Genomic DNA, 21,789 nt, shown 5'->3' on the forward strand with positions numbered 1-21,789 from the left:
TTTGCTCTCCAATGGTTTGAAACAACAAGCCTTTCGGACAGAGTGGCAGTTGACGAGGCAGCAAAGGCTTTACCGGACCAGCAGGAATGTTATAAGCGAGAACACCAGGATCCTGAGCCAATGCTTGGACGATGACTGGATCCGAGCATCGTGACTTCGGGCCATTGCAGGGTGCGTTGTGTCTAACTAAGAGTGAAAAGGTGTATGTACGAAGAGCAGATGTGTGACGGGTGTCGTTTTTAATTCCGTCTGGTGATCCCCGACTGATGGTGGTTAACGCGAAGTAAAGGAAGGTCTGGAACGAGTGCTGCGGCGTAAGACGTGGAAGAGAAACACAGCTAATGCAGCAACAGCATCCTTCCGTCCTGATACTCCAGGCTCTTTCATTCCGTGTGCTTCAGGCCTTTTACAAAATTATATTTAAACTCCAGGTTCAAAGAACCGGGGCGCCGCGCGCCGCGACGGACGAGATTTCGTTTTCATTCATCGCGCCGCTGCCTTCAACGTCGACGGACAAACCTGGCGTGCCATGAGACACGTGACTTTTACGACTACCGGTGACTTGGCGATTATGACAGCTTTGATCAGGCTGATTCATGAACCCCCGGTTCTTATATTTGTCCGGTAAGTCCATTTGCTTATCACTAAGGGATGCCAGACAGCGAATTCGACGAAACAAAATCCAGTTTATCGTCTGTGGCCAACGAATGACGAATCAAGTACATTCCGGGGTCTCTGTTTCCTCGACCACGAGTACGGGATTCCATATCGCTGAGGGCTATTATCCGCGACGAAATTGCTGTTCGATAACTATTTCCTGGCTAATGATAATATTGCGCGAGGGTTCACCACGGTGTTCGGGGTCCCCATAGAATCCCCAAAAACTACAACCGGAATCTCGTAAGGTTCGCTGGAACCTGAGGGTACGCCGACCTCCGGGTCGAGGGAGAATTTCCTATTTGAGGAGATTTGCGATCACTTTATTAAAAGTTCCTGCAGCTGCTACCGTCGTGCGACTATCCGCCCTGGATGCAAGAGTTTATAATACCGAGCCGTTTTCGAAAATAAAATAAGACGAAATTGCAAACAGAGGAAAAAGCCGACCCTGTGAAAAATAAAATTAACTTGTGAAAAAAAGGATTTGAACGAACGCCAATTCGGTCGTGCAGCAACGCTTCGCGCACAGCCCCGATGCTTTGCGAAACTGCGGAAGGCCAAGGGCTGTTTACACGGTCGAATGGTGTAAGATCGAAACACGCTCGGCTTCGGAAGCTATCGTGTTCTAAATGGGGCGGAAAATTGGCCGATTTTTGGCAAAAATTGAATGCTGTGTATCTCGATATATACACAGTTTCTATACTTATACGCACGTATTTCTCTGTCTGTATTCTTCTCATAGTCGTTGCAGAGGGCGCAAAGTACGGAGGGTTAAAAGGGTGTATCCGTTCACCCTGAAGCAGAGGGGATGAAGAAAAAAAAAAAAAAAATGAATAAAAAAGACACAATTGTCGAAAACCACACTGGGTCAACCCCTCTATTTATTTTTCACCCCCTCGTCGTTTTCCCTCTATTGTGTCCATAATACAGAGAAGTTTTTGACTGGTCCAAACCCATATACCTAGTCAAAAACGCAGAGGGTGCATTATGGGTCTTCTCCGCGTTTATCGTACGTACCTGGCGCATTTCCCGGATGGCACCCCCCGCTGGGGGAGTTTCTGAAGTGGAGGAAGGAGGGGTGGAGCCCCGGTGCGGAACGACCGCAAGCACACACGCGGTGCTTCAAATGAGATTTTATTGTCGTGTAATTTAATTCGTATTCATACCCCTTCGACGAAGGCATGTTATAAAAAAGCTTCGACGCCCCCTTCGGTACACGCAGGACCGTCCGACGCGACGAAGGGACGATCCGGTGCCTGTCACTCGTCAAACTTTAATAGATTCCTATGCCGGAACATCCTCGCGGCAGATAGAGATGGAAAAAATGCATTCTCACGTCGCGTCGGTGTAATGCATACAATACGGGATTATCCGCGTATTTTATTATACGTAGAATTTATCATATCATCGTCGATTCTAATGGAATGAATATTATAAACCCCAGCGATTTGTAGCATCATCACGCAGCCCGCGAAGGGGTTGGATTAACATCTTAAAAGAAAAAGTAGAAAACCGTAAAACTCGACTTTAAAAATTAACCGAAAAGTGACTGATGAGAATCAGTTACCGCGCGTTAATTATATGGTTAAAAAAAAATTTACTCTGAAAACTTTTTATTTCTCCTTAATTTTCTACCAACGAAAAAATTCCGTCAAACGAAAAATTTCCGAGCCGTTTCCCATCTACAGATAACACCACGGAACGTAGTAAAAAAAATGTGTTAATTATTATACTCAAGTGTAGAAACTTTTGCGGACAAAACCTTATTGTTAGCTATATTACCTCAACAATTTCTTTCTACGGCACGAAGACGAGTAAAAGACCTCAGAATGTTCAGAATCAACGAGGTACAAGCAGCAGTAGTTACATTGTCTGGGTCACAACGTCGGGTCTCCGAGAAATAATCGTCACTGTCATACTCGGTAGTTGGCTCGACGTCTCTGACGCATTCGGGGTCATACAACCCGCGTTAAACAGCGCATACGGTAATCCCGATTCGCTTTACAGCACCGAATAACGACACGAGCGGCCCTCGATTTAATAAACCAAAATATTTGTCCACCGCATCTCAAAATCAATTAATACCTTCGCGTCCCTTATTTATCGACAAAAATCCGATCTCCATTGTGTCTCCGTTAGTGTACGGCAATAATTTCCCCGCCTCGCGGCTTACCGTGCCCAACGAAACCCTGACTTCGCACACACGTACACGGTGTGCAGGTAGTTGGGTACAGATGAATCCTGACCCATTGAACGCAGATAATAGACATAAAAAATCCATCTCCCAGCCACGCGCCAATCTCCACCCCTCTCGTAATCCTTACGTAAGAAATTAACGAAAATTTCAATCACCTTCCACCCCCCTCCCTAGAACTCCGACCTATGCCAACGACAAGCCGACACCTCTTTCCGCACAATTTTTTCTACCTCCGCACCCCCGTCGACGAGGAACCGGTGTCACTACCACCGGGACTTAGCAAAGGTTAGGGCAGCCAATGGGAGTGAGGGCGAGGGCGAGGAGGTGGGCGAGGGAGTCGGGGAGGGTGGCGCCCGTCGAGGGGTAGTTTTGCGCAGGCTAGCGCATTGCCCACACCGCGGTGTCGACGGAGCGGTCCAACCTCGGCGTCGCCGGGGTAGTTCAGTCGGCCGCGAATCCGCGTGGGGGAAACCCGGACCCCCTCTCAGCTGTCGTTGGTTTGAAACAGCGATCGGTCGGTCACCCTGCAGCCCTGCCCTGACCCTCCTGCACCCTGGAGGCTCTCGCTCAGCGTGGCCTAGTCTCGCCCGTCCCGACCTAGTCATGGCCTATCTTAACACTCGGAGGACGGGCAAACAAAGGCTGCGCTGAGCCTCGAGTCCCGAAACTGCAGCCCCCGTTGAAGGGGGAGAGGGAGGCGCGAAAATTAGTTACGTTTTCAGTTCAGTTATCGGGTCGCGGTTGACGTGGATAGGTCGAAACCCACCGCGGTGGGAAACGTTTCAATTTTCGCAAACTTCGAATCGGTCACACGGCGTTTTTCGTCAACGAGAAAAATTTGATTCTCGTTTGTTGTTGTTCTTTTTTTTTCTTCTTCTTTTCACCCCGTGCATACGGTTTTTAATTTTTTTGTTCTTTTATTTTATCGGGCAAGTTAGATCTCGGTTTTCGGAATTTTAAACTGGTACTTTACCAATGATAAACAAGAGGGAAATTTCTTAACAACGATACAGGGGAGGGAAATAAATTTGAAATAGCAGAGAGAGCCTCCCTCATCGGCCGGTGAATAGGCGGTAATTTATTACGATTTAAATGTCTCGCGACAGCGGGGGATAACGCCGCGGTGCAAAATGATCGCGTATCTAGTAACCTAGTACGTGCAATTTCTGTGCCCGTTGTGTGAGAATCGTGGGCACGAAGCCAGTGCACTGCGGTTGTCGACTCGCTGAGTATTCGTATGCAATTTCGATGGAGATGGGTAGAGAGGCAATGGGGAAAGAGGTTTTTTACTCTCCGCGGTTATGATTGATACGCTAGTGAATGAAGTTCGTCGGCAGTCAATCACCGCGGTAAAGCGGCTCTCAATTATTAACGAGCGGCGATTGATTGGCCGGGGGTGTGAAGAATTGGAGAAAACACCTAAACCCGCTATCGAGTCAACCCTTTAAAGTTCCGAACTACCCAACGCGTCGCTTTATTCGCTACAATTTCTGCTGCTCGACACCGTCGGGATGCAAATATTATATTCTTGGATTATGTTTCGTTAATGCGATACAGAATTTACGAAACCAGAAAACGAGGGAAACGAGTTCGAGTGATTGCTGGGAGGTAAATGATTGACGACAAATTCCGACGGGGTGAATTCAAATTACAATCTACAGAAATTAATCACGATCGTGATTTTTTTGTATTACATTCATTCTTCACATCGTTGTAATTTGTGCAAAAGAAAATCGGACGCTCTCTTTACGCGGCAGGATTCATTCGCTAGGCCAAGGTCAACTACCCCATCCAACATTCCGACAACACGATCCAAAGAAAGAATCAGCTGATTATTCGCCGCAAGAGCAGCGCTGTATAGTAGGAATAGAAAAAGGGAAGACCGAAAAAATGAATAGAGAGTAACTATCGCTCCTGGTGAACGGCGTGCAATTTATCCCGATTTAAATGTCACTCGAGACAATCCCAGTTTGATATTGAAATTAATTTCCGCTCTTCGCGCTCCGCGTGGCGTGAATTGCGGCCGATGAAGTTGCGGGCTCGATTCATTTTGCGGTTCGTGGTTGGTACCGGAAGGTCCAATCAGCTAATGCGATTCACCTATTTACGAATTCTCGTCTCGACGTAACAGCGGAGAGAATAGAGAAAATAGAAAAAACTTCGAGGAACGGTGCGACGGAAAAACGGACGGCTGCTTGTTCCCTCCGGTGAATTGCAACCAATTTATTCAGATTCAAGTGTCAACCGGGTACAATACGCGCGAATTTAAACATCCATCCTGATTTAGGCTCGTTGTAAATCGTGCACGGCGCAACGTAACGCTTGATTTATCGCCTCCCGACCTCACGTTGTTTTTGTTTCTTCCTTTTTTAAATATTTTTTTATGAAGCTAGGTTTTGCAATAATACAGCTCAGGAAAAAAAACATTGTAGTATTGTATTGGAGAAGATTGTGGTTTCTAGTATAATCATGATTTTAATCGTAAATTTTACGTTCCCAAACAGTAAAAGTCACGGAAAAAATCGGAGCAACTAAAATAAAAAAAAAAATGTATTTATTTTTTGTTAAATATTACATATTAAAAATCGAATTTTTCATCTAAATATTGTCTTTTTGAGTCATACAAGAAAATGTTGATAAGATAAATAACTAGAGCCAATTTTGATGAAATACGTTTGCTCCTGGGGTCGTTGACATCAAACCTTTTCAAGACTAAACAAATATGAAGGGCAACAAAACCACTGTTGAGCAGTGATAATACGATTACCGCCTACCTGCTTTCGGTTCACGGACTTTACCCGTTATCATCGGACTGTAAGAGCAAAACATCGGCAGTCAGCGTGCTGCCGAATGACGCGAAACACCGCTTCGATCGTACCCGATTATTACTTGCATCAAGCGCGAATCAAACTCACGCATTGCTAAATAGTTCCGCACACTTCGACCCTCCTGAAATCTGCTTATTTGCATCGATTATCAATCATCAACTTTTCGGTCAACGACTCGAAGCGACTTTGTAGGTGGAATTATTCGGCATACCGAACAGCGCCAGTTACTTTGTACCGCGAATAACGTGTCCATTAAAATTTCACAACGTCCGATAATTCCCGTCAATGCTTTACCGGAAAATGTGTTTTCTACTGGAATAAACATTCACCTGATAGGTTCTCATTCAAAATACGTACATAAGCTCGTGTTGCGAATAAAGATTAACAACAACTGTGCACACAGTTCGGATAATCGATTGAACGATTTGTAATTAATGTGCCCGCTGAACGAGACCGCTGAATTTTCGCTGATCAGTAGGCATAGAATTACCCGTCAAATTCAGTCAACCCAACTTTGGGTGCTCTCGATCGATACGCCTCGGCAGTATTGCACCGTTCAAGCAGGCTTTTAAAAAGCGAGGAAAATATTCGGACCGCGTATAATCGGCACTGCGTGGTCAGCATAAACTTCAAAGGAAAAAAGAACACCACCTTTGGCTATAAACCGCGGCTCTTTACCATTTCGTAGCTTGATATTTGGGATTTATGAATCCATCTTTCGGGATTTTGGTTTCTCCGATGGAGACTTTCCGCGCGTTACCGCACATAAGAAGGCAAACTTGTTATGATATTTTTATGCGCGCCGACGAACTATCGAAGTTTACGAAAGAAAATTTAAAAGAAGGAAAAAAAAAGAAAAAAAAAAGCAAATAACCGGGTTCGAGGTCCGAGAATTCCTTTTGTCCGCAGGATGGGATCTATCGATAATCAAATTCCCGGCGGGCGTGCAGGTTAATCGCGCGGTAGTGATGAAAATAACATCGGGATTAACGAAGGTTGAAGAAATGCACCGAACCATTAAGCTCGGAATAGAATCGACGGGATCCCGACTTTAAGCCCCGGTCGTCGAACGATCGATACGTCTCAATTACCACGGTGCAACATTCCGGACGTGGTTAAAAACCGGGTGGGCGTGTTGCCGCCGCCTGTCACTCTCGGTAAAAAGTGCATTACTAACTGCCGTGGTAACTAGCAGCCGATCGGATTTAACGCTCTATTCACTCTCACTATCGACAAATTCACCCCTATTAGCTATTTCGGTGAACCGGATATCTCGCGGGAGGATCCGGACGGGCAGCTTTGACAAATTGGGAAAATACAGCGTCGGTCACGATGTTATTGTCCGAGGAGTGAACTGAAATTTTTTTAGCACAGTAAAGAAACTTATAGAATAATATGACGTCGACGAATAGGCGGTTCGAGATTTTTTGATAGTCATTTCAGCCATTCGTAATATGAAATCGAATTTACCGAAATGGAGAAGTAACCCTTTCAATTTATCCGATTTCGGACGCTGATTGTGAGTTTTTTCTTTCAATTTTAGCTGAAAAAATAAACAATTCCTACAATTTTTTTGCTTTCAAAGCGGGAGCGATTTTTAAAAACATTCTTAGTCGTTCGTCGACTCATTTAATTGTTAATTCGAGAAAAAGTGAAATCGACAAGCTGTACAAGTCCGGAGTTTGTAACTTCGTCGCTGTACCAAAGACAATGATTATCGAACACAGAACGCGGAAGGTCTGATAGGAGAATCGGAGGAAAAGGTACGGGGTAAACAGATATCGGTGCCATTCATCCTCTCCGTCATTCTGTCCGAGACAAGAAGTGTAGGTTATAGGTAGGCGCGTCGGTTTGTCGTCGACACGATTCGGTGACCTCTTTATTGGCCGGTTATATCAGCGTGGAAGTTCGATAAATAGCGGCAGCGTGACGACGATATTGTAATAGAATGGAAAACGCATCGGTGAACGAGAGTGTTCTATGGGAAAGGGAGCGCCGTTCACATCTTCGCATCAATAAACAATCAACGACTAACGACAAATGACGATTCGCGTATCATGCAGGCGGAGAGGGGAGAGCGGAGGAAATCACGTTTTATCCGTCGACGATGAAATCCTGTGAAAGAACGACGCGAATTGTTTTTCACCGACCACCGCGAAGCGATGAAAATCGTTCACGCGTCTTTATCGCGTTTTCAATTGCTCCACTGACCGCACTCGAAAGCTCCGACAGCGAGTGACCCTTTCGAATTGATTCCTTGCCAGCGACAGAAGCTCCGTCTTTCTTTGTTTATCGAGGTCGAGTTTTTGGCCTTGGTGATTTATTCTTTCTTCTGTCTCTTTATTTTTATTTTATTTATTTTTTTTTTTTTTGTTTGGATGTCGTTTTTTGTGACTGATTCGATTACGCGAGTTAACGAAGGACTTTTTCCAGGGTTTAATTAATCGGTCAGCGTTAATTCCTCGCGTAGTAAAACCGCGCGCCGGAGGGAAAATAAAAAACAAACCACCCTGCCGCTAATGAGCATAGCAAACGAAGCAAGAGAGAAGTGAAACGTTTCAGAGTGAAGAAGAGACGGGGAAATACAAAATGAAAAGTTGAAAATAAAATGTAAAACGAAAATAAATATCGGCAGTATGGATTTGAACGCAACTGTTTTCGAATAAAATATCTCATGACAATAATAAATTATACCGATACTGCACGAGGGCGAGTCGCGTGCTCATAATTTTTTAAGTTAAAAGCATTATCTTAAACGACCGAAAAAATCTCACCACAATTACTGGTAATTAACGAATCTCGTGCGAATCGGCAACGAAACGAATGAATTTCTGAAACGAAGAAGACGTTGAAATCCACGGCCTAAAACTAACGATTCAAACTATTTAAAGAGTCTTGAAAATCTCTCAGATGAACGAGCATTCTATACTAAGAATTATTTACACCTTGTATAAACTACGGAGATTAGTCAAATTGGAGGGACAAGTATAAATAAGACGATCCACCGCTTGCACTTAAATGTAAAAGGTAAATGTACAAAACGAGCCTGTGACTCGCGACTATACAGGCGGAAAGAAGAGAATAAAATAAATACGATAATAAATAAACCAAGGCCGTGTGTAAGTTTAAAAAATAAATCGAAATAAGCACCAATTCCCGCAAGTTTAAAATGCGATATAAATAACGTTGTGAAAGTGCATAATGGCTGAATTTATATGTAAACGTTAAACTTGTACCGGTTATAGACCACGGCTGAAACGCGGCAGGCAGAGGGAGGTATAATAAGAGATTCCTAATTTAAACGTCCGTCACGTGGTGTGCGACACATTAGTGAAATTGCTTCGTGAGGGAATAACTTTCTTGGAAATGAAATACCTGGGATAAGAAATCCGAACGAAGACGCAGGGACGCGGAGTAAGTGGAACGCCGGTGAAAAGAAGATATGATAATACACACGTTCGTGATTTATTGTCGGATGAAAGATTTTATGGTTCAACTGTTCAACAATTCTATTGTGGATTGATATATGACTGTACGTCGAGTTACGAGTAATTAACGAGCAAGCCGTATCGCAGGGTCGCGAAGAAGGAGAAACAACGACTTTGACGCGAAGCGATAAGGCAGGATTATACTTGCAATCAAAGCAACGAACTTACCCGTTCGACAACAAGCAAACCGATTCGCGACATCGACGCGAATATACGATAACGGAATTCTATGCGGTCCGATATGTAATCGAAGTTCGCCGACTTCTTTATTATAAAGATTTATCGTCAAGAGAGCGTAAGAAACGACATTTCTAACCAGTAATCCACGTGTGAACCAACAGATATGACGCGTTGCAGTAACGCCGATGCACGGAACCGAGGAATCTTCGTGCGGGGGAAGAAGAGAACGGTTTCCGTGCGCTGACTCGGAGGAGGAAAACAAGCACGTGTTACGTAACCAGGTGCAGATGTGCAGCATACGTAGAAGTATTCCTGGCTTGAACGATAGGCGATTTACGCGATCATGCGAGTGTACTTTACAGGCAAGTTGTAAAGAGCAGCGAGGGCAGGAAGAGGGAGAATAAAAAGGGAGGAAGAAAAAGAAGAGGAAGAAGAGAAGACTCGACGTCCTTACGGGGTGAAACATCGACACAGAGCAGGGAGGAGAAAGAGAAAGGGGGAAACCGGGGAGAGGGAGAGAGAGAGAGAGCCGAAGAGATGTCGCTGCACCATCAGTATTACGTAAGTATTTCCGCGGCCTCCTGCAATAACTTGCGAACATATCCATTAGACCCATTGGACCCGGCCGAGTTTAGTTGCAGCGATAACTCATCTGCGTCGTGCCGCGTTTCCCGGCCCATGTATTTCCTTGGGAGCAATTATACGATTAATTAGGGGAAAGCAGAGGACCCCTTGAAGTTGCGAGGCTTATTGCCTGCAGGGCGTAGTTGGGACTATCGGTTATAAGCATCTTTGGAAAGTGGTTGGATCGGATGCTTGCGAGCGGACCTAAAACTCTTCGAAATCGATCGAGAATCTTGACGAGAGGAATGCTTGTACGTACATAGATACCAGTTATATCGTATCTATGGGCGATATCCGTTTCGTCGCGTGCTGCGCAAGCGGAACTCGGAACATATCCAGCGTAGGCAGTCCGCTTTTATGACGTAGCAATATGTTACGGCTTTACCGTTTATTCGCATTCTTTGACCGCAGGGTTGGGTTTGTTTTTGCAACGTTGTAACAAGCCGTGATTCGTTGGGAGAGGAAATTTTACCCTCCGTTATGAAATTAAACATATAAGTCGTCCCCGATCGTAAAATACTGGCGAATCTTGTGAGGAGGTGATTCTTCGGCCCGTTAATTGCCCAATAGCTTGCCTGACCACTCGGAACGTAAATCACAGCACTAAGCGAAGTCCAACCTGAAGAAAAACACTTTGTCGCAACACCTGGGTCATTAATGAAACATATGGTAATTTCCCACTCTGGATTCCAGACTCTGGAAAAATTCCTCAGCTTCTTCGCGGTAATTTTCGCAGCTAAAAACCGCTGAAACACTGTTTACGTCCAATTTGCGGTGGGGAGGAAAAACAAAGGGCTAATCGCTTATGGGTTAGATCACAAGTGATGTCAAGATTTCTATGATTTTATGCGATTCCCAATAATTAGACTACCAGTTTCGTGCGATTTTAAACGATTTTAGATGATTCCAAGCGATTTTCGATCAAATTCTAAACGATTTATGCCTGAGCTTAAACGATTTAAAACAATTTTCAGTGTGTTAAGACAATTTTCAACGGATTTCACCGGAATGGTTTCAGACAGGGTGATTTTTCGATTTCAAAAACTAAATAGCTCCTCGGGAAGAATTAATTGAAGGCTGTAAAAAATGGTGGGCCAGTGTAACGTGAAATCCTTTGATCATCGTAAGAGAAGGTAGCTTTAATCGACTCGGTCTGCGGGCCAAGAGCCAATCGATATCGTCGTCCTCGATTAGGCAGTCGACGAGAGTTGTTGAAAAAGCTTTCGGTGACAAGCAAAGCGTCGCGGCCGTACGACGGTCGAATAATAAGGCAGGTGTATCACAGAGCGAAACGCGGCTTGGCCAGTGGGCAAAATCCCTTGAGAAGTGTTTGCGATTAGCCGGAGCGTCGCGACGCTGCGTCGCCTGCGAGGCACGACCTCTTCCTTGTGGTTGTACGAGATATCGACCGGAGACGACCCTGGTTCCAGAGCCCGCGTGGCCTCCAGCTGCCCGTCCGCCTTCTTTCCTCGTTGCTTCCTTCCACCGCACGCCTCGTCGAGTAGTTAAAGAGGCCCTGACCGAACTCGCGTCAAGTCATCGTTCGGGAATCGCCTCTGTCAAGGTCCCCGGAGATTTCCCCGTGGTGAAGATCGTGGAAGCTCCCCCCTAGTTTTCCGATAAGAGATTGGTTAAATTTTTATGAAGCATATCTTCGCGCGAAAGGCGATTGCTGTTGCTGATCCCACCGCTGTCACCGCTTTTCTTTTAAGACTCGCTTCTTACGATCCGCGCTATGAACTTGCGACGCTGTTATCAGGAGGGGCGACAAAATTACCGAAACTACGACGCGTTTGAGTATACAATGAACTTTTCGAGGTTGCTTTTGAGCACCCAGCGATGATAGATAATGCGTAAGCTTCTCGATATTTGTATCTTTGCACACGAAACACCGATCAAAGCGATGTCAACTTGGGCTGAGACATAAACTAAGATGTCTGCTTTCCGAGAACAGGCGCGTCTGTATAATTTCTAACCACAAATTAGCACCGCGCAAGTGTTTCAAATAACGATTCATTATATACTGTGATAAATCGCTACCGCGCTTTTGCGGTTCTGAATATAGCGCGATCTCCACGCGCCGAGTGAGAGGATATATTTAACAAATTTAGTACCAGTTGTCGCAGGTCCGGGTCGAGGGACAGAGCGACGAAACGTTGTAGTGGACACTCGCGCCTAAACTTATTCAGGAAAGATGAACTCGCGACGAAAGTTCGGTGAATTATTCCTCTGATTTATTCTTCGGTACTTCTTTTTTTTTTTCCTTACTTGTTCAAATCTCTTGCACGGTACAGCGTGTCGATTGTTTTAGTCGTGTTTAAAACTTTATAGTCTGTGAAAAAAGAGAGAGAGAGAGAGAAAACCGTGTAGGATGAAACCCGATGGTACACATGATCCTTCCGTTTTACGCCACGGAGGGTTGTAAAATCGTCACGAGGTTTTGCCTAGTTTTCAAGTTTTCCACGCGATCGAACAAAGCAGTGAAAGAGGCAGGGAAAAATGGGAAACCCCCTTCAGCGAGCTACCACCTCGTCGTAAAATACTATAAGCCCCGGCGAGCAGGCGGCAGGTAATACGTCTGTATTCCACGGCGTAAAACCAGCGTAAAACCGACGTAAAACGGAAAGCCCGTCCGGGTGAGTTCGAAATTCGGGTGGTGCGGGCGTTACAGAGTCGGACGAAAAATAAAACATGAACCCGCCATCCGTGCCCAAACCGACTGGCAGGCTGTTTGGCCGGCGATATTCCACGCTGGTTTATGATAACATTGCATCGTACATAAAAGGGTTAGTGGCTTTGTGCGTGCCAGATAAAAATTTTTTTACAAATTGGTTTGCGGCCGGCAGCCCGGATGCGCCAATCGTTCTCACTCACCGTACATTCCCTCAATTTCTATCCCGGGAATCGTTGCCAACAACTTTTCTATATACATGTATATGTGTATAAAACGACTTAATTCATCCGCCACCTGATTCACCCAGAACCATATGGCGCGCAAAAAAAGTATTAGAAAGTTGGCTCGAACCAAGGAGCAGCCGAACGTGTCTCAAACGAACAAGTTCAGATCCATATTGCACGTGATCAAAGATCATAAACCGTGGCGAAGTCTACGAAGTTCGTGACACGGATCAAATTTTTCGATAAAAAATAAAATATTTCGGAAGAATGGTTCGGGGTTGAACGAATTTCATCGTGTTCAGAGGATAGTCAAAATTTGTAAAAAGCTTCGAAATTTTAAGACGTATGATAAAGTGACTGTCGTATAAGTACATTAAATAAGTTGAAAGGATAAAAACTTTGAAAAAAGAAATAGGCGTATTCAAATAGAACGAATGCAGGTATCGTAGATCGTTTCTAACGATCGTCGAAAGAGAGTCCTTCACCTAAAAATTTATGGGATCAGACAGGAAGAGGAGCCCCGAGCATCGAGAGTAATTGACTAAAAATATCGTATCTCCCGGGTTTATCTCTGAGCGTGAAGAGTTGTTAATCATCGAGCTAATTTTCCGTTACATTTTTAGTCCAGATGGGAATCTCGATTAAAGCGTACATGCGTGCCTTCTGCCGTACATCATTTCGTAACACGTAGCTATCACGCGGTTGGAGAAGTAAAGTGGCGAGCGATCAATATTTGGTTCGTATTTGAATCGAAGGTACGAGGAAACATCGTCAAGAACCAGCCAGTGCCTCGATGAAAACAAAGTGGCTGCAAGGAACAAAGGAAAACACGCGTCAACGCCCCGTAGGCGAGGAGGCGGTGGTCGGCAGGCAGTTTGGACAAGGGTACGATTAATAAACGTCAAGCACACCGTCTGACGAAATCCAGTGGATTATAAGAGGAACAGTTATTACGGAGGAGGAAACTGGCCAGGAACGCTGAGGACCGAATCCAGATCCCGAGCGGAGTCTGCAGCTGGGGCTTGTCCAATGGGGCGTCTCATTCCCACGGCTGATCCTACTTAACGAAATACAACCGCAAGGAAAGTTTGTCATCAGATTTATCCGCCGATGAAGAACCCCCCGTAATCCGTAAATGCCGGTCGTTGCGCGCATTAGGAGTAAATTACTCGGTAACATGTTGGCGAGTATTTAACTCGTACGAGAACGAAAAGCTCGGCACTGCGCCGAGCCGAGGCGAGGCGTGTGCGAAGCCGGAGCGCAAAAAGCACCGAGATCCACCCCGCTAAGCCACGAAAGAGATTAAAAAAGAGAATGAAAAATGAAAAAACTGAGTACAACGGGGCAAAAAGGGAACGCGAGGCGGGGCGAGGAGAGGAAAAACCGAGTCGTGCGGGTCTACTGCCAAAACCCGCGACCCAGATACGGATCGACCCACCGCTGCTGCTCCTCCGACCGACCCGGAGGGAACTCGGAGGACGATAGGTTCGCCTCCTTCTGCCCTCGGCAGCGGCCTGCTCCATACGCTTCGATGCATCACCCCGCCTAAAGTGCACTTACAATTACAACCGCCGTATAGCGGTCTTCTTCGTTGTACGTTTGGGGTTATCAACCACCGGCAACGGGACGGCGCTTGCATCGGAGCAAAGAGAATAATAGCTGACTACTCGGTTCCGTTCTCTGTTCGTCTATGCAGGTTCCGTCATTCGCGGGGTTCCGTACGATGAAAGAAGATCAACCAGAACACACCGGTTCTCGAAGACAGTGAAATCCGCGGTACTCTAATCTCGGAAACCCTTGAAGTCAACCTCTGAGGATATTAAGCTGCAGTTGGTTTCCAATGTTGAAATCGAACGAACCAATTATGAATTTGTCGATAAATTACTTCCGATTTCGGTGCCAATTACGAAACGTCTTTGGGCGTGCCTGTTTCAACTCATTATGGTAAATTGTGACTCTTTATAACAAGGGTAAAAATGTGGTGATTCGCGTCAGGTGTTCGAACGTATATGTCAATAATTTATACGCAGTTTAAATACAGACAAAAAAAGTCCGAATCACGTCGACAAGATTTAGGCACTGCGTCGAATTCAGTAATTTACAATTCGATTTTCATTCAACGAATAGAAAAGCACCGTTAGATTTCCTCCAAGAAATTACAATAAATGCCTACTCTCTCCCAACCTTTTTCTTCGATGAGAGCACAGGTGCAACTTCGGCCATCGAATCGTGTTTCCCGAAACTTGATTTCGGGCCTGGAGGCGACGGTTCAACCTGTTTCACGGATCTAAGGACGCCAGTTTGTCTGGTGTAGAGAAGTCGCAGTTGGAATGTGTCGTCGGAATAACCGGACGTGAGGACTTCCGTGTAATTATTCAGGCGGTTGCGCAAGTGGCCAATGGCCAGTGGCCATGAGAAGAGGCAACAGACTTGGAGAATCTGTCCGTAGGCGAGAGAAATATATATTCAAACGCGAAAACCCGCAGGTTCGAAACTAATTTAATCTAAAGTTAACGTTAATCTGATGAATATAAATGAATTCAATGGCGGCCGACCCGCGCCTTGAGCCGAGGGCCGCTTGCGGATCGGAAGGTCAATGTTTCCGCGTCCTTCTCCCTTCGCCCCAATCCTTCACCCTTGAGTGCCGGCGCTAAAACATCACCGGGCTCAGCCGCGGCGGCCGTCTGGAGCAGGCGCTGCCCGTTCTTCTTTCAGGGGGATGCCCATAAATTAGACAGTGCTATTTCGGCACTCCGAACCCCTGAGCTTAGCCTGGAAAAAATAATTAAGCCCGCCTTTGAACCGGCTGATCGCAACGAGGTATCGAATTTTTGTCAATGACTTCTGAGCTGTACGGTCGGTGAACGGGAAAATGAGATAGGCTAGCTGGTTATTGCGGGCCGTATGTCAGTCTGGATTACGCAACGGGAAATCGAAGGAAGTTCGATATTTCAAATGCTCGTGTAGAACGATAACGGATTTACGACTTGGAGATTACACCTTAATTAGGAAAGTTGCGTTTGGGGAATGAGCTCGTTAATCCAGGCCGGTAACCTCCCGCATTGACAAACAAGTGGTAGGCGATTAAGCGTTGTTACCACGGACAATCTGCTCGGAGAGCTTCGAAGTGGGATCAGTAAACTCCTCTGCCATGTTTGTCAGCTTTTCGCTGGTATCAACTCAACTTTTATGTCATCAGGTGTATCCGTCATACGGCCAGACGATAAAACCGGCACTACTGTTTACCTGGGTAACTGTACGTACGATGTTGACGTCACGTTGTGCATGCAGTCAATTATTCGTAGCGAACGCCAAAGTTGGCAACAAGACGTGAATTTCTTTTCCTGCACAGCATCGTGAAAATTGCAGAAAAAGCCTCGACGATTCCGAGGTATCTGAACTTCAATGAAAATGGTGATGAAATTCTCACATTGATTGAGCCATTCAACTGCAATATTGGCGAGCTATAAGGCAGCGTGAAATCCAACGAATAGAAGTGTATCGTATATAGATTGGGGAGGTGTGTAGTTTGAATGGGAATTGTTTGTGCGAAGTTTTAAGCTGTAGGCAATTAACTGCATTGTTACCGTAACCAGTGAGCGAAACAACGTGATCCGCGAACGCTCGAATTTGCAACCTGCGGAGTTTTGAAATTCAGATTTGGAGCCGTGACAGTTGAAATTGTGACAGCGATAGGATGAGAAGGCTTCGTTTCTTCGAACCACGAAATACAAAGTCGAAACACATCGGGGCTATCGCAATACGCCTACTAATCACGGGCCTCGTGATTAAACGACAATACAAAAAGTGCAGAAGCTCGGGCAGGTTTGCAGAAAGCCACGAGTATATTCTTAACTTCACGCTTGAGAAGCTGAGCGCAAAGTGCTTACTTAACAATTTAACGCGGCTTGGGGAGTGGGAAAACTTCAAAGTATTAGCCAGTCAGCGTTCGGAGAGCGGCTCTGAGCACGGTTCCCTCCGACGACGACGACGTCGACGACCCCCTTCATCGTCTAGCGGTAACACTCTCTTAGTGCTCCCCCACGTACGTCCGAAACCTCACGTGCATCAAGGAAAGAGGAATATCGTTAATGGGTCAAGTCTCAAGTGATGCAATTCCAACGATTCAATGATGCCCCTTCCTGTATCCCTGGTTCAACGCACATTCTGTGGATTTGAAATAATGTTGTAGCAAACGATGGACGTTGAAAATGCGAGTAGCGGGCGGTAATAACGTCGGTGAAACGCGAATGACAATTACGCGGGCAACGACAACAAGGGCGGTGGTAAACTTAACCCTTACAAGTTAGTGGGACAATCCGTTTATGCATATTACTGATCCAGGGGTGACACGGAACGTGGGTTACATAGGACTTCATCTTTCATAAAAGGTACATATAACAGCATTATAACAAAGTTCAAGATTGCGTGCTGACCCCATCCTCGGCGAAGCTCCGACCCTCTAACACCTAACTAAATGCATTAACTCGCCGGAGTGTGCGGTCAGTGGAACAACGTGACTTGAGGAGGGGAGGGGAGCAAATGGAGGCGAGACGAGAAGGCAAAGGGCTAAGCTGCAAGGTGAGATGAGGTTTGGTCAAGCACCTAGAGACCGCCGAAGGAGAAGGAGACGTGGAGTCGGGTCAGAAATGAACCGACTGACACTGGGTCGGTAACAAAACCGACGAATGATTGTTCGGAAAATGACTCTTCGTGGTGGACAGGGACAGTAGTTGAGCGGAACGAAATTCTTCAAGAGGTTTTACTTAACATTCTGCGACGAGAGTACACCTGACTTCAAGTGCCTTCGCGTTACTTGACGCGACTTCGAGTGAAGGGAAACAACTTCTCGCCAGGAGTTTACACCTGACTTTCGAGGATGGTTGGGAGTTATTCAAGTTGGACAGACAAGATTTGTCCGGAATTAATTACCACGATCAAAGTGTTTATACGAGCCTCGGGTATTGCCCGAGATGACGGCTTTATCTCGAGAGTTAAGATCCGGGCTGAAAGGAATTGGTACTTTGTTTTCGGCCGTAATTCTCTGACGCTTTTTAGCCGATGCACATATGCCGTCGATATCGACTGAGAGAACCGGTATACGAGGGCATAAAATTTCGGAAAGATGGAGTTACGGCTAGAGAAGAAGGCCTCGGGGCATTCGAAACCCGAAGGCACACCGATCGGCATCGGAAATTTTGATTTATGGTACTATTTCCCGACTCCATGGCTCATATATGGGAGGGTAGGAGTCCTTACCTTGACTTCCTGCCGCCACAAGTGGGTCAGTGACGCTCAAAGATGATGGATAAATATTGGTCGGTAAAGATCAAAGAACGTCCGAAACGAACAACGGAGAGCATTGAGAACGATTCCCATTTAAAAATTCATTTGACAGGAAATAGAGAGAACATCGAGTCTCCTACTCCGTTCTAAAACCGAACAATTTCTGGTCTTCAGGGTCGACTTTTATTTATCCTCTCGTCCTTACGGTATCTTGATAGGAGACTGAAGGTGAAATATTCAGCTGTGACGTTTGAGGGCGTTAGGCACGCGGATATACGAAAAGATAAAGGATCACATTTTTCACGTCTAGATACATTTGTGTGCGGAGTCCCAAGTTTCCGAACTTTTCATGCCAAATGCGGCAGCAATTCCCCAGCGTAGTAGATCGATCGAACGCAGCCGAAGGTCGGAAGGACTCGCGGTGTTGGTCCTGCAGGACGGCACGAACCGGGACTCTCTATCCTATCCCACGTTCCAAACTTGGCTCTCATCGACCATTCGATAACTACTTGTCCCTTTCCTCGCAGAACTGCGTCCCGGTATAACCGAGGGACACACATCCTGCATCCTGCACGTTTCGTCCTTACGGCCGGAGTTCAGGTCCCGTTTTACTCAACCGGAGTTTAACTCACCTTAAAGAAACTTTGACCGACCGAGATGCGGGCTTTCCTGTTACGCCGGGGAAGGAACCCCCCACCCCCTGGAGGCGAAAGTACTTAAACAGAATCATGGCCTGGTTTATACGGGGGTGCCACCCCTTCTTGCCCCGAACTTCGTCTGAACGGTGACCCTCGACGTTGCCTGCATTTCATTGTTCCAACCCCAAGCCCCAAGACGTATTTCCTCAAATACTTACTGCTCTTTTCCATGCAGTTGTGGAATTTTTGTTTTTTTACCTACTATGCAAGCCGGTAATCGATTGCTTTTTTCTTCTTTTATGAGAACAAATCTTTCGGTTATGCTTTAGGGGAAGGGTTGTGACCTCGGTGGAGTTTACGAGGAAAGTTAACCACGGTCCCAAGAAATCATCCGCCGGCAGTTCGAGAATTTCGACTAAAAATCGATTTTAAATTTCGTTAGGAGACAAGCGCTCTGTGTTTGCGCAGGAAATGATGCAAGGCGTGGAGACAGGGAGAGAGGGGAAGAAAGCGGAAAGTCAGTGATTCGATTCCGACGCAACTTCCAGGCCATTGCCGAGGGGAACCGCTGGCTAAATACAGATAATCAAATCGATATTTCAATAGCAATCGATCGATTGATCAACGGCAGGCGTCTGGCCGCGTGGGGCGGCACCTCGTTCAACTGACCTAAATAAAACGGTGATCGAGTTCCGTTTGTTGTTATTATTTTATTCCGTTGGGTAAATTCGACGCTACGCTTTAGTCGCGTTCGTTTATTCGTTGATTTCAATTTCCGGTGCGCGGAACAAACTGACGATACATAAACTCGGACGGGAAATTTCCCGCAGCGGAAAAAACAGACCAAAGTTCAAGTCCTATGATTCGTGAAAATATTTCACCGTCATCGATTGCCACGGTCGTGGAAATTTTCGCGGTTAGTCGACTTCTAATTTGCGGATATGCCGAAGCATTATACACACGCGTGGTAAACACCCGTGAAGATTTTATCAGTCCCACGTGGAAAGCAGACTTTAACACCGGCTGAAATTTGTGCCAGGAAGAGAAAATTACCTCGCTTATACGTTTCCGTATCAAGAGACAACGCTGGGTTAGATAAGCTGTATAACAGATTTTCGCACGCAAACCGTTGCTTGCTACCAGTTTCCACGATGTTCATCCGGCACCAATCTGCTCACAGGAGCCACAAGACGACGCCGAGAATTTTCAAGGCCTAAAGAAGATTATTTTCATCCCTTCCCAGAATCCTAAACAATCATCCAACTTTCCGAGACGTGCTCTAATAAATAAATTTTCTCAGTTATTTTTTTCAGATAATTTTATTTTCATCCTTCCACTCCTTTATTTACAATTCTTGACAGGGATATTAAATTGTAACAAAAATATTTCGAAATCAGGGATCGCCGGAAGTTTACGAGAGCGGAAAGGCGAGCAAAGAATACCTTGAATTTTCGAGATTGTTGAATATTTCGTAAAATTGTTTCTCTTCACCGATTCTTACCGGGTATTACGTAGCCCGGGGTAGAGAATTATTACCGATATATAGATTATACTTCGACCGATAAACGGTCAAAGCTTGCGGCTTATAGCGCGTCGTTACGCGCACCCTGTGCTTAAAACGAGGGCTTTGCAAAGTTCGGGGCGATGTTCATGCGTGATTTGTCGGAGGTAAAAATATATTGGAAAAATTTAATCGGGTACGGTGAAAACAGCGCGATAATGATAATACACGTTTTCCCTGACTTTAACCGTGCGATCTTCCGAGGCGTTTTAACGCCTGCGGGATAATTAAGCAGTCCCGGCATAGCGACTGGCCGGTGATAAGGGTGTCGGAGGTTGGCGCGAGGTGTAAAAAAAAAAAAAACAAAAAAAAGCAAAAACAAACAAACGAACGAAAAAGTTGCGCCGTGGGTTTCGAGGTGGTAAAAACAAAACAGAAGAAGAGAAACCACAAAAAATCCCTGAGCGGATTTACAAAAGTGAGGTAAAAAGAGCCGAGGAGTGGAAAGGGGAGGGTCTCGAAAGAAGGCGAAGAAAAGCGTAGGAAAACGGAAGACAACAGGAGGCGGCGTGCAGCCTCGAACGGAATCACGTGGCGGTGGGAGGAAGACTGCCGCGTGGCGTAATTACGTGTAAATACTTTTGTCACGTTTCGCCTCCTCCGCCCCCACCCGCAGACTGGAAATTATAAGGGGGTGGGGGGCGAACTTCTCGCGAATATTTAATAAGAGGATGAACCAAGGAGGAGAAGCGTACCCGGCACGGAGGAAACATTTTTCACCGTCCCACCCTCGTTTCGAAAACTCTTTCTACCTCCTTCCACGAGTCTCTTCTACCGAAGACTCGAGTCTTAGTTGAATAGCGATCGTGGAGGCACGCCTCGAGCCCTGTGCCGTGTACATTGTTCGTGACTTGGTGTCTTGCCAGTTCCATAGTAATCGTCCGAGGCAACGCCAACCGAGAACTACCGGACTCTTTATTAATGAGCTACCTAGCCGGCTGGCTATTTTCAGATATGATTTACAGTTTCCTTTATCATTTTTCCCGGCTTATTCATCCTTGTGCCAACTTCGGTTTAACCTTCCTTTTATTCAAACTCTCGTAAACGTGGAATCGGTCGTAATTCGTATCTGAGAAAACTACAAGCTTCAACAATATATTGTGTATAACATGAGGGGGTGAGAATGGAAGTGGTGTAAATCATTCGGGACCTCGGTAATCGGGTCTGATTTCAATATAAACTTGATATTCTAGCAGCAGTAATTTTGAACAATTGCAATTGTTAAGACATGGAACAAGATAAAATAATACAATTTTCCTGACGCCGGAATTGCTAGTAATCAGAAAATTAGGTCAAACTGAGTTACACCAGTTTCGTTCCAAACCTCTGATATTATACACCAGACAGATGCAAGAACAACGAAAGTAGCTCTCCTGAAATGATAAGAAACTCAGTTCTCGTCACAAATTAAATTACGTACGAACTTGATGTA

At 45.7% G+C, this 21,789-nt stretch overlaps 2 protein-coding genes across 13 annotated transcripts in view; one reads left to right on the forward strand and one right to left on the reverse strand.

Annotated features, from left to right (window-relative positions):
- The window catches only part of LOC124178019 (mediator of RNA polymerase II transcription subunit 20), a 90,004-nt gene that overhangs the window by 14,605 nt on the left and 53,610 nt on the right, over positions 1–21,789 (reverse strand). The gene's annotated exons all lie outside the window — the stretch shown is intronic.
- LOC124177964 (facilitated trehalose transporter Tret1-like) overlaps positions 3,257–21,789 on the forward strand; it is a 67,720-nt gene continuing 49,187 nt past the window's right edge. Inside the window, exons 1-3 of one of the 12 annotated variants that reach the window (XM_046560989.1) lie at positions 3,257–4,089; positions 4,412–4,491; positions 8,116–9,911. In XM_046560989.1, the coding sequence (XP_046416945.1) occupies positions 9,888–9,911 (24 nt within the window). In that variant the 5' untranslated portion in view covers positions 3,257–4,089; positions 4,412–4,491; positions 8,116–9,887. The other 11 variants (XM_046561004.1, XM_046561010.1, XM_046561053.1 and 8 more) reach the window with 11 other exon arrangements.

This window comes from Neodiprion fabricii, chromosome 1, assembly GCF_021155785.1.
Source record: "Neodiprion fabricii isolate iyNeoFabr1 chromosome 1, iyNeoFabr1.1, whole genome shotgun sequence".
NCBI lineage: Eukaryota > Metazoa > Arthropoda > Insecta > Hymenoptera > Diprionidae > Neodiprion > Neodiprion fabricii.